Here is a 12,756-nt window from a genome sequence, read left to right on the forward strand (position 1 = left end):
GGTCATGATCCCAGCGTCCTGGGATCGAGTCCCACATCGGGCTCCTTGCTCCGCAGGGAGCCTGCTTCTCCCTCTGCCTCTGCCTGCCATTCTGTCTGCCTGTGCTCGCTCTCTCCCCCTCTCTCTCTCTGATAAATAAATAAAAAAAATCTTTAAAAAAAATTAAAAAAAAAAGAAAAGTCTCCCGGGGGGCCCAGTATAAGAGAGTGGGGAAGTTAGGTCAGGGAAGGGAAGAACTGAGTGTGTGTGGGGGTGATGTCAGGTGAGCTGGCAGCCCCCACCTGGTCCCGGGGGAGCCCTGGAGCATGGGTTACGTCTCAGAGTGTGGTCCCCTTGAGGCTGAGGAGCTGGGGTATTTTTTACCTCTGGGAAAACATAAAGGAGGTTAATGTTCTGGAGGCCCATGTGCCGGGTGTTAACAGCAGTATATGCAAAGGCTGAGACAGGGGCAGGCAGAGCTGGCTAAGGGATGTGAAAGGGTCTCTGCAGGGTGCCCGTGGTGCACGCCATACCTTGTGCCCCCCTCCGTGAGGCTATTTGCTGGACAAAATGAGACCCTGTATGCGTGGTCCTGAGTTGTCCCGCACGGTTTTGTTCTCCAGATACCGCCTGAGATTTCCAAACTCCCAGTGTGTTTTTTTTTGTCTTGTGAGGGCCAAGGAGGAGCCCAAGAACTTGCATTTTTTAATGGTGGGGCTGAGGGTCTTTTCCTGGGAAGAGGGAGAACCTTTGGAGCTAGATGAGGTTCTCAAGACTGAGAAGTCCTCTGCGCTTTCAGAAGGACAGCTGGCTCCCTCAGGAAGCTTATGTTCACCTTTTCATGGGCACGCCCAAATCAGAGGTACCCAGGGACGTCGGGGTGGACGTCAGGTACAGCTTGCCCCAGGGGAAGTTCCGCCTCAAGCTTCTGCATCCCAGGAAGAAAATGCAGCTGGATGGTAATGAGTGTCCCCTCCATGGGTCGGTTGGTCACTCGGTCCGCTGGGGCTCAGAAAACCTGGCAGGAGGTTATCCCCTGGGGAACGCAGGGGCGGAGCTTAAACCTTGGTCCCCAAACTCTTGTTTTGTTCCCTAGGAAAGATCGAGACTCTGCAGAGCACTTGTGTGGGTCACCTGGAGCTGATACTGGATGACAGGGATGTCTACTACATTAAGGTTTGTTCCACACCCTCAGGCCTCCTGTGTGGGCACCTGCCACCTTCCAGGCTCCTCCGGCCTCAGTCCCACAGTCCCTACTTAATACTCGACATCACCTTTTGTGTGTTAGTGGGTTTTCCCCTTCCTCCTACCGTAACATGTGTGACCTCTTGATGCTCAGAAACATATAAAGAAGAAAAACATGGGCTCGAAACTTACTACCTTTTAGGTCAAAAATTGATATACGAAAGTCAGTGGAAGAGGGGAAGTTGAAACATGGCACTCCCCGAATTCTCCGAAGAAATGGCTGTGTATGTCCCAGGCCATCTCTGTAACAGCGTTGCCCAAATGGGGTGTCTGAAACACCAGAAATTTCTCTTGCACAGCTCTGGAGGCCAGAAGTCCCAAATTAAGGTGTTGGCAGGGCTGGTTCTTGGGGCGCGGGGAGGGGACACTGTTGCACGCTTCCCTCCCCTCTCCTGGTGGTCTCGGGCATTCCTTGGCCTCTAGCATCTTCTCCCTGTGTTGTTGCATTGCCTTCCTCTGTCTGGGTACAAATTACCTGTTTTCAGAAGGATATGAAAAGGTATAGAACCGAGTATCCCACCCAAATGATAGCACACATGGTTATTAAAGTAAGTTAGGATTAACTTACTTCCCCAGTGGCACGAACCACTTCCCAAGAATGTTTTCATCCTTGTCAAAAGTTCTGTGGGTCAGGACGGGTCTAGAATTACAAACTCTCCCTGCCACACCTCCCCAGAGCCAACCACTGTTAGGTTTTCGCATGCGAGTCTTCTCAGAGAGACCTCCGTGGCGGAATTCCCAAGAGCAAAGGGCACTTGCATTTTTCCTCGTAGAAGCTACTTCTGAAGCTTCTACACCAGAGGTCCCTGGATGGGACTCAGCGGGGCCATTGAAGGCCCCTGCCATTGTGCATAAGTTTTGTGTCTTTCGGTCTGCCCTGCTGGGGAGAGGCTTGAGACATTCCATCTGGTGTTCAACCTGGTCTGGATAAAAACCGCGGTTTTAGCCTCACTCCCACCAAACAGGATGACGTCTGGGCACCAGTGGCATTGGGTCTGGCCTGTCCATCTTGGTCTCTGGGGGCTTCTCAGGTCTGGAGTTGCAACTCTGGCTGGGGCTGGGATTTCGTTGCACAAACAGACTCTCCACTCCCAGATCTGCTTCCTTTCCCCGGGGTGGGGAGAACACCAGGCATCAGGGGAGAGCGCCTTCCTCCTAAAGCCCCAGCTGCCTGACTCCTGAGGCTACAGATCAATGCCAAACTCCCAGGAGCCCGCCAGCCTCCAGGGTCAGGTCGTTTGCCAAATACACAAGTGCTAATTGCCTCCACTCTCCTGCAGACCTTCTGGCTGTCCCCCAGAGGGCTGTCTGCAGCCTGCAAATATTTGCTTGTAGAAAACCTCCAGTTGCAGCTGCCCCAGATGCAATGGTAACAGCCGGGGTCTGGAACTTTCCAAAGCCTGTTCTCAGGGAGTCCTGAGTTGCCTTGGGCTCGGAGGCCCTCAGTCCTCTCAGCAAGACCGTAGGAGATGAGGGCACCCAGGCAGAGGACTTGTCTGCGGGGCTTAAGAATGGCGTGGAAGAGCACATGGCTTTGAGTGCTTGCTCCCGCTGTGCAGGGATAGGACACCTCGAAGTCCCAGGCTGCCCCAGGAGCTCCAGTTTCCCTTCGACCCAGCTCCTTGTGGCTAGTGAACTCTTCACCTGCTAAAGGTCCCGGTTTGGATGAAATACTCCCCAGTCGTCCTGTTCACGGGCCGCACTTGGCTAACGCCACGCAGCCTTTGCAATCACAACATAAAATTATCACCAAGACCCCCCTTGAAGAGAGAGAGAAGCAGGGCAGAGTGGAGAGCCTCCATCTGTTTTTGGGAAGAGCAAGAGGGAGCCTCTAAGTGTATGCCTCTGTGCACACATGTGCCTGAGCTCACGCACACATGCATGCGTGCGCGCACGCGCGCACGCACACGCACACACACACACACACACACACACACACAGAGTTACCTAGGTCTTCCCTTCCCCTGGTGGGGAGAAAACCAAATGTCAGGGAGAGTGCCTTCCCCCCCGAGCCCCAATTTTCTCAAGAATGCACGAGAAGCTGGGCGCAGTGGCGGCCATGGACGGAGATGGGGAGACTAAAGGAAGGGATCAAACGCTGTATTTTTCAGTGTCTTCCTCCCCCCCCCCCCCCCACCAATAGCTATTTATCAAGTACCCACAATGTGCCAGGTACTGGGAAGATAGCTCAGTGAAGGAGACACACTTTTCTCCTCTTGGAGCTTACACTGTAATGGGAGAGCCAGTAAATGAGCTAAATAAGCAAATTGTACAGTGATGTGTGCTATAGGAAAAGGGAATCTTTGAGCTGGGCACAGGGGTCTGAAGTTATGAGAGAAGAGTCTGGGGCTTGGTTTCAGTTTTAAACAGGATGAGAAAGTAAGCCTGATGGAGAGGATAACTCTTAGCCGAGACATGAAGGATGTGCAGAAAAAAGGCACAGATTTCTCTGGGGGAAGGGTGTCTGGGTAAAGGGTGCAGCATGTGCAAAGGTCCTGAGGTGAGAATGTGCCTGGAGTGTTAATAGCATAGCACACAGGCTCATGTGTTTGGTGCAGAATAGGAGAGGGGACAGAGAGGTGGGGCGACAGATCATGTAAGGCCTGGCCACCGAGGAATCAGAAGAGCAAATCATGACTGTCAAGAAACAGGCAGAAATGGGATTTTGAGAGCGCTTAAAATAGCAGACAGTCTGGGAATGGTGAGTTCAGTTTTACACCTTTGGGGTGAGTGGGTCAGCTGGCAGTCAGCACAGAGGTCTGTGGGATTGGTCTACACTTGGCAGTGACCATCAGGAATAATGGTTGTAGTTGCTTATGGGTTTTCCAGAAAGTCTCAGGCACGGTGATGTGTAGCGTGTGTTTTGGGCTCTCTGTGTGTCCTGCCTGCCAGTGTCCTCCCACAAGCAGTCCCTTTGGCCAGGTCTGCACTGCTGACTTCCAGAGAAAGTCTCACCCTTGTTGGTCTTTGCAAGGACTTTGACTTTGACCCTTAGGTAAATGGGAGTGTGTGATCCTACATGCCTCAAAGGGGTTGCTCTGGTGGAAAGGGTGAGGAACAGACATCAGGGCACAGGGCAGGAGTCAGGACAGCCAGGACTGATGACACAGGGGCTGCTGGCCAGGGCTTGAGCTGGGGGAGTGGTGGAGGTGGAAGTGGTCAGATCCTAGAATATTCTGCAGGGAGAGCTGGCCTAGAGCTGACTGCTGAGAGAGAGAGAGAGAGAGGAGTTCTTAACATTTACATCTGAACTTACAACAGGGACTACCTACTTTGGAAAAGGGCAAGATGAAGAAACTGGAGAAGAACCAGCCAAGATGGCCATTGGCTAAGCTCTGTCCTCTGTTCTGTCTTAGTTCTTACGGTCAAAGCCAGCTCTGCTGGCCAAGCACCACCCCCATCCCCGGCCCAGCCGCCCCCTACCCCCACCCAGGTGATGCTGGGGCCTTTGCAGGGCCGGAGCGACCTGTGGCCAGCAGCCGGTGGTGAGGCCCAGCAGTTTGAGGCCCAGCTGGAGGGGAAGCTGGTGACGGCAGGCAGCCCTGTGGTCCTCCTGGCGAACCTCAGCTGGCAGGCCGGTCGCAAGTTGGCCTTTTCCGCGTCACTGAGCAACATGCTGAGCGACCAGGCCCACCTGTCAGGTAGGAACAGGGACCCCTCCTTCCACTCCCTCTCTTCAGCAGGCCAGGCTACAGGAGCCGGAGGGGTAGCCTGAGTAGCCCACGTGGGGTCCCCCCCCCCCCCGCCCAGAATTAACATCCCACCCCAGGGAAAATCAGGTTTGCGCATGTGCTCACAGCTTCCCGCCAGTCCCCCAACACTGACTGCCCTCCATGAGCCACAGAACAGCAGCTTTTGGACCATTTTGATTCTGGCCTGTGTTACACCATGCATAAAATACACATTTTGCGTCGTGACCCAAGTTGCCCGGTGCACGGTTTAAACCTTGAACCCCTGGCCTGGCCTGGGCCTGGCCGGTCAGATCCCCGCCCTGACAGCTGAGCTGGGATGCGGCCCTCAGCTATGCTCTGCCTGGGATGTTCTGGGAGATTCTGAGGGAATGATGTCAGGGGCTGGGGTGCTGGCCGCCCAGTGGGGGCACTTCGGGAATTGTCCCGGGCCCTGCTCTCCCTGTGTGATCGGGCTGGATGTCCACGGAGCAGGAGTGAGGTTTACCAGATGGCCTAGAAGGCCCTGTCGTTTCCCTTCTGTTCTATCCTTATTTTGTTCTACTTAAACATTTTGGCTGAACCCACCAAAGTGACTTTCGGGCCCCCCACCGTTGCCACCCAGTAATGCGGTGAGCTCTTGGACACCAGGGTTCCTCGGCAGAGACGCGGGCATGGGTTCTGCTAGGACCCCCCCCCCCCCTTTCTGGGTCTCCTGGACGGTTCCCATTTCCTTGGCTTCCCTGGAGCCGGGGTGGGGTGTCCGTCCTGGGGTGTGGGCTGTGGCCGCACCACACCTGCCCCTCTCACTGCCTGCCCCGCCCTCCCCAAACCTGCGTGCAGTGCGGCTTGAGAAGAAGGCGGAGGACAGGCTGCAGGTGGTGGCCGTGGGCGGCGAGCTCTCTGTGCCTAGTGTGGTGGCACTGCACCTGGAGGGCCTGCTGCGGACACACCGTGGCCTCTGGACCAGCTCCCTGAGGATTAAGTACGGCCTCCTGGGTACGGCGCCCCGTGCTGGGCTGGGGGGAGGTGGGAGGTGGCAGAACCCACATTATCTCCTGGGGCTCCTGCTCTGAGGGCTCAGGTGCCACCTGGTCACCTGGTTTGGCCCTCACCACACCGTCCCGTAGCCCCTGAGCACCGGCCAGTTTAAAAAACAAAACAAAACAGTGTGTGTTTGGGGGCCATAAGCCTGTCTTTTAAAACCTCTCCAGCCATAGGTTCCAATGGGCGACATGAATCGGAGTGCATCAGAGCAGGGGTCGGGGGTGGCTGAGACCGGGCTGGCCGCTCCTCTCCCTGGAATGGGGGTGGAGGGCTGGCAGAGGATGGGCAGGTGTCTCTGGTCACCCTGCACAGGTCAGGCAAGGCAGTTGGCCCACGAGTGCCGCACCAGCCAGAAGCTGCAGACACAGAGTGGCTCACAGGCGACCTATGAGCTGGAGCTGGATCATGAGCTCCACTGCACGCAGAACCCAGCCCTCAGCCACAAGGTGGGTGTCCTGGCTGGCCGGGGGTCTGAAGAGAGCCCTCAGCTCGTCCTCACGGAGAGGGGTTTGCTCAAGGTCATGTACGGGAACAGGGCTAGAATTGGAGCTTTGCTCTCAGGCTTCCGTGCCTTGGTTCTGTTGGTCTTTATTGAACGCCTGCAGTGTGTGTAACATTCAGGGGAGAGCTATGCACACGGCAGCACTAGGTCTGTGCCGTCCCATTGCTGGGCAGAGGGGCACAGAGAGAGACAGACCAGACCAAGAGAGCCATAAGTGACATGGGTGATAGCGCAGAGACTGAGCGAGTGGGACAGTGGGGAAGGCTTCTTTGGGAAAAATAAATTTTAAGCAATGCAACAGTTCCATTCCTATGGAAGCATGCTGCCGGCAGAGGGCATGGCAAGTGCAAAGGTCCTGGGACAGGAAGGAGAAATGAAACAACGGGACCTAGCAGTTCACCAGAGTGGCTGGCAGGGTCAGCAAAAGGGAGAAGCAGGCAGCTGTGCCTTTGTTAATTTCCTTAGTTCACATTTGCCTCTCCCGCTGGATTCTAGCCCCTGTGAGTGCGGGGTCTTCTCGATTCTTTATGCTTGGGTATCTGACGTCCAGTGCTGGGCATCATACTAGGTACTCAGGAAATATGTGCTCAGTGAAGGGATAAATGAATGAACCTGTATTGCTTGACCTGTATTTCGGAGATAGGAGAGGAAAGCCAAATGCTGAGTGTAAAAGCCTTGTCCACTTAGAGTCTATCTGGGGAGCCAGAGGCTGACATGGGAGAGTCCGGGGTTGAGGACCTGGGGTTGGAGCCATTTTCCCATGGCAGCTGGCTCTTTCAGACCCTTCATGGGGCATGCACCAGGGTGAGGCCCACCAGCCACTCGCCTCAGGCTCAGCATTTAAGGGTTACTGACAACACAGGAGGGTGCACCAGATTCGGGTGCCCCATCTTGCCAAATAAAAATCAACACAACGACCGTTCTCCTACACAACTGTCTTCCCAGAGAAACAAGCCCGCCTTCCCCAGGGTGGGCGGCTGTGAGGGGGCCCGGGGATGGACAGACAAGGCTTTCTTGGGGGCTCTCCCTGGTGGGGTGTGTCCCCAGGTTCAGGTGCGGCACGAGGAGGGCATGGACTCCCTGCACTCCCAGCTGGAGGTGAGCTACGGGGTGCGTTGGAACGAGAGCCGCGGTAAGAGGCAGCTTCGCATCAGCCAGACCTTCCAGAACAACTCGGGTCCGGCCCTGAGCAATTACTTTGTGGAGGTGAGCCCAACTCCTGCAGAACTTGAACTTGCCCCCACCCACTTCCCGCTGGGAGTCTAACATCTGCAAGGCAGGGGTGGGGTGTTCAGCCGCAAGGATATTTGCCATCAGCTGCCTGCCAGGGGACTTGGGAAGCACGGATCTCCATCTGTAAGTGCATTTGGGAAATGGCTTCGCTTTCAGGTTTCAGCCGAGGGTTCTCTGTTCCTGGTAAGTAACATACACATGAGTGCTTAGCCGCAAAACAGTCAATACGCTGCTGTAAGGCACGCACTTAGTGTGTTTCTTTTTAAATTGTTCCATATCTTTTTTTTTTTAATTGCAGGAAAAGAGACACAACATAAAATTGACTGTTTCTGCCATCTTTAGGCATACGGTTCAGGGTCATTAGTTACATTCACCAGCATCCGTCCCCAAAACTTGTTCGTCTTGAACATGTGAGCCTCTGTCCCCGTTCAATCAGAACTGCTCACTCCCCACTCCCCCCAATGTTTGTTATTTTCTGTCATTTTAGAGGGTAGCTATGCTGATAGGGGTTTGGGGGTACCCCGTTGTGGTTTTGATACTGAGTGATGCTGAGATCTTTTCTGCGCCCTTGTCAGCCATTGGTTTGTCATCTTGGGAGAAATGTCTGTTTAAGTCCTTGGCCAGTTTTTGAAACAGATTTTTTGCTTTGTTGCTACTGAGTTGCGAGAGTTCTTGATACATACGGATATTAACTTCTAATCAGATACATAGTCTGCAAACACATTCTCCCATTTTAACCCATTGCCTTTTCCACCTGTCGACAGCGTCCTTTGATCCTCCCCAAATTTTACCTGTGCATTCGGTCTGATTGATTTCTTTTTACATTTGTGGCCTGGGTTTTGATTGTCCTAGCTAAGAAATCCTTGCCACATCCAATGTTCTAGTTTTTCCCCTTTGCTTTCTTCTAAACGTCTTCTAGTTTCAGCTGTTAACATTTAGGTCTTTGATGCATTTTGAATTAATATCTGTGTGTGGTGTAAGTTAAGTCTCCAGCTACATTCTCTTGCCTGGGGATAGCCCCTGGTCCCAGCTGCGTGTGCTGGACAGGCTGTGCTTGCCCCCGTGGAGTATGCATGCTGTGTTTGTGGGAAAACCACTTGACAGATGTGTGAGTTAATTTTGGGGCACCCCGTTCTATCTCGTAAGTCTGTATGTCTGTCTGTATGTCCCTGCCATACTGTTTTGATTACCGTAGCTTTGTGAGACCTCCAACTTTCTGCTGCTTTTTTGAGATTGTTTGGGCTGTTTGGGGTCCCTTGAGATCCCATATGAATTTTAAGATGGATTTTTCTGTTTCTGCCACACACACGAAAATGCCATTCCAATTTTGATAGGGGTAGAGTTCAATCTATAGGTTGCTCTGGGGAGTACTGCCGTCTTACCAATATTTAGTCTGTCTGTCTGAGAACACAGGATGTCTTTCTCTGTATTTGTGTCTTCTCTAATTTCTTCCAGCAACATTTTGTAATTTCCAGTAGGCACGTGTTTGGCCTCCTTGCTTAACATTATTCCTAAGCATAAAATTGCTTTTAAATACCAATACTTTGGGGCGCCTGGGTACCTCTGTCTGCCTTCAACTCAGGTCATGGTCCCGGCATCCTGGGATCAAGCCCCGCATCAGGCTCCCTGCTCAGCGGGGAGCCTGCTTCCCCCTCTGCCTGCCGCTCCCCCTGCTTGTGCTCACTCTCTCTCACAAAAAAATAAAATCTTAAAGTAAGATAACAAAATCTTAAAAAAAATACCAATACCGTGTGATTAAATTCCCCTTGTGAGAAAAATGTCACACTTGAATCTAAAACTCCTTTTTTTTGGTCCATGACAAGCTATTTCCATACTCTGGCCAGTATTTTACTATGACCATTTAAAACACATTGCTGATCTGGATGGAAGGGGCATCTCGTTTGAATTTACATTTCCCCGATAATCAACAAGGCTGAGCGCCATCTTTCTATATTTTTTTCCTACCTCTGCATTACCCTTTCCGGGGACAGCTTTTTTTGTATTGGCATTGGAAGAAAATTAGAATTTTGACTTAATTGGTAGTTTTTTCTATAATCGCAGTATGTGTTGTGTTACTATTCTAAAGATTATTTATTTATTTATTTATTTGATAGAGAGAGATCACAAGTAGACAGAGAGGCAGGCAGAGAGAGAGAGAGAGAGGGAAGCAGGCTCCCCGCTGAGCAGAGAGCCCGATGGCAGGACTTGATCCCAGGACCCTGAGATCATGACCTGAGCCGAAGGCAGCGGCTTAACCCACTGAGCCACCCAGGCGTCCCCTATGTTACTATTCTAAATCATGAAATTTTTTTTTTTAAGATTTTATTTATTTATTGGACAGAGATCACAAGTAGGCAGAGAGGCAGGCAGAGAGAGAAGGGGAAGCAGGTTCCCCGCTGAGCAGAGAGCCCCATGCGGGGCTCAATCCCAGGACCCTGGGATCATGACCTGAGCCACCTAGGCACCCAATCATGAAAATTTCTTATTCCTGGAAAGCATCTGGTCCCAAAGGTTTTAGGGACAAGATTAAAGACTGCTTGTTTCTGCAAGCCCTCTCAGGTGTGGCAGACACCACGCTAGCTTCTGGGGAGACACGTGTGAGATACTGTTTACCCTTAAGAAGGTGACAGGGAACAGAAGAGGGAAGGGCAGAGTGGGCAGTGATGAGGCATTTGTTAATGCCAGGCTATGTTTTCAGATACGTTGTTTGTATTATTTCATTTAATCCCTGAGAAGTAACTAACCACTATCCTCATTCTGCTGGGGATAAATTGTGTAAACAGACTCATCTGAGGTCTCACAGTGACTATGTGGCAAGACTTTGAATTGAAACTTCAGTAGGTCTCAGTGCCCACCTCAGGCTCTTAACCTCTCAGCTGGGCTGGATTGTGCCAGAATTAATTGACTAGAAAATAATTTACTCAGTGATTTGTCAAGACAAGAAAAGACTTCCCAGTTAATTCTATGAGACCGGAATCATCCTGATGCCAAAACCAGACCAAGACACGAGAAAAGAAAAACTAAAGACCTCTTCTAAATAAAGATACAAAATCCTCAAGAAAACACTACCAAACTGAATTCAGCAATGTAGAAATGGAATTACACAATATGACCAGATGGGGTTTATCCCCCGAATTCAAGGTTGGTTTCACATTTGAAAATCAGTCAAGGTGTATTACACCATATTCATGGACTGGTGGAGAACACATGATCGTCTGAATAGAAGCAGAAAAAGTATTTGGCAAAACCCTGTACCCTTTCTTGATAAAAACACCCCATAGAGTAGCAATGGAAGAGCACTGATAAAGACCAACTATGAAAAAACCATGGTCAATGTCCTACTTCATGGTGAAAGGCAAAATGCTTTTCCTCTAAGATCAGGAAGAAGAACATCTGCTCTCCCCACCTCTATTCAACATTGTCCTGGAGGTTTTAGCTAGGGCAGTTAGGCGAGAAAAAGAAATACAATGCATCCAGATTGGAAAGGAAGAAGAACTATCTCTGCTTACAGATGACCTTGTATGTGGAAGACCCTGATGAATCCGCAAAAAGATCTATTACAGCTGATAAACGAGTTCCTCAAAGTTGTAGCAGACAAGATAAATACACAAAAGTCAGATGTCTCTCTCTACACTCGCAGTGAAAATTGTGAAAATGAAATTAAGCGAAAAATTCCATTTGCAACAGTGTCAAGAAAGGATAAACACTTCAGCATAAGTGTAACAAAAGAATGTAACCTTAATACTCTGAAAACCACGAGGCATTGTTGAATGAAATTAAGGCAAACTGAAATAAATGGGAAGGCATCCCAGGTTCTTGGATCGTAAAACAAATGTTAAGATGGCAGCATTTCCCAAATTCACCTAAGTTTCGCTAGTCCCTATCTGTCCCCATCAAAACGATGTGATCTTTTTTTTGCTAACATTGACAAGCTGATCCTAAAATCCATACGGAATTGCAAGGGACACAGACTAGCTCAAACCACCTTGAAAAAGTAGAACAGAGTTGGAGAACTCATTCTTTCCAATTTCAAAATTGACTACAAAGCTCTGATAATTAAGACAGTATGGTAGTGGTGTAAGGATAGACCTACAGACCAATGAAGTCTGAAAGAAACCCTTATATTTACAGTTAGTTGATTTTGGACAAGGCTGCCAAGACCATTAAAGAGGGGAAAGAACAATCTTTTCTCCAACGAGCGCTGGTACCACCGGATTTCCATGTGTGAAAGAATGAAGTTGGACCCTTACCTAATACCATATATAAAAACTAATGCAAACCAGATTGTAGAGACCTAAACTGAAGAACCATAAAACTCTTGGAAGAAAACTTAAAAGTGAATCTTTACAACCTCAGAGTAGGCAAGGGTTCCTGAGCCATGACACTAAAAGTGTATTAATCAACAACAAAAATGGATACACTGGGCTTCATCAAAAGTCAAAAAGTTTGTGCTTCCAAAAGAGAAATGACCCACAGAATGGAAGAAAACATCTACAAGTTAATGATGGGTAAGGGATGTCCCCCCCAAATATATAGACAACGCAACAAGAAAAAGGATTTGGAAAAAAAAAAAAAAAAAGGATAGGTATCTCTTTACAGAGGGTAGATACACGGCCAATAAGCATATGAAAATATGCTCAACATGATTAGGGAAATCATAATCACAGGGAGATACTAGTACAAACCCACAAGCAAGGCTAAAAATGAAAAAGACGGGGTGTTGGTGAGAATATGGAGATGTGAGAACTCTCGTATACTGCTTAAGATCATAAAATGGCAGGACGATTTGGAAAAACAGTTTGGTGTATCTTTAAAAATGTTAAGAACGGAGTTACCATATGACATAACCATTCTACTCCTAGGTCCTCGAGAGAATTCAAAACCTATGTTCACACAAATCTGTATGGATTATTTATAGAGTGTTATTTGTAAGAGGCAAAAAGGAAGAACATTGCAAAGTCTTCTCAACAATGAATGGACAGGGGCACCTGGGTGGCTCAGTGGGTTAAGACTCTGCCTTCGGCTCAGGTCATGATCCCAGGATCCTGGGATGGAGCCCTGCATCAGGCTCTCTGCTCAGCC

At 50.1% G+C, this 12,756-nt stretch overlaps 1 protein-coding gene across 5 annotated transcripts in view; it reads left to right on the plus strand.

Moving 5' to 3' along the window:
* Positions 1–12,756, plus strand: part of LOC116580920 — a 138,392-nt gene that overhangs the window by 41,371 nt on the left and 84,265 nt on the right. For 3 of the 5 annotated variants that reach the window (XM_032327785.1, XM_032327783.1, XM_032327784.1), the window contains exons 21-26: positions 779–938; positions 1,076–1,155; positions 4,658–4,865; positions 5,736–5,891; positions 6,252–6,385; positions 7,489–7,647. In XM_032327785.1, coding sequence (XP_032183676.1) covers positions 779–938; positions 1,076–1,155; positions 4,658–4,865; positions 5,736–5,891; positions 6,252–6,385; positions 7,489–7,647 — 897 coding nt within the window. The remainder of the gene's footprint in view (positions 1–778; positions 939–1,075; positions 1,156–4,657; positions 4,866–5,735; positions 5,892–6,251; positions 6,386–7,488; positions 7,648–12,756) is intronic. The other 2 variants (XM_032327782.1, XM_032327786.1) reach the window with 1 other exon arrangement.

This window comes from Mustela erminea, chromosome 20, assembly GCF_009829155.1.
Source record: "Mustela erminea isolate mMusErm1 chromosome 20, mMusErm1.Pri, whole genome shotgun sequence".
Taxonomy (NCBI): Eukaryota; Metazoa; Chordata; class Mammalia; order Carnivora; family Mustelidae; genus Mustela; species Mustela erminea.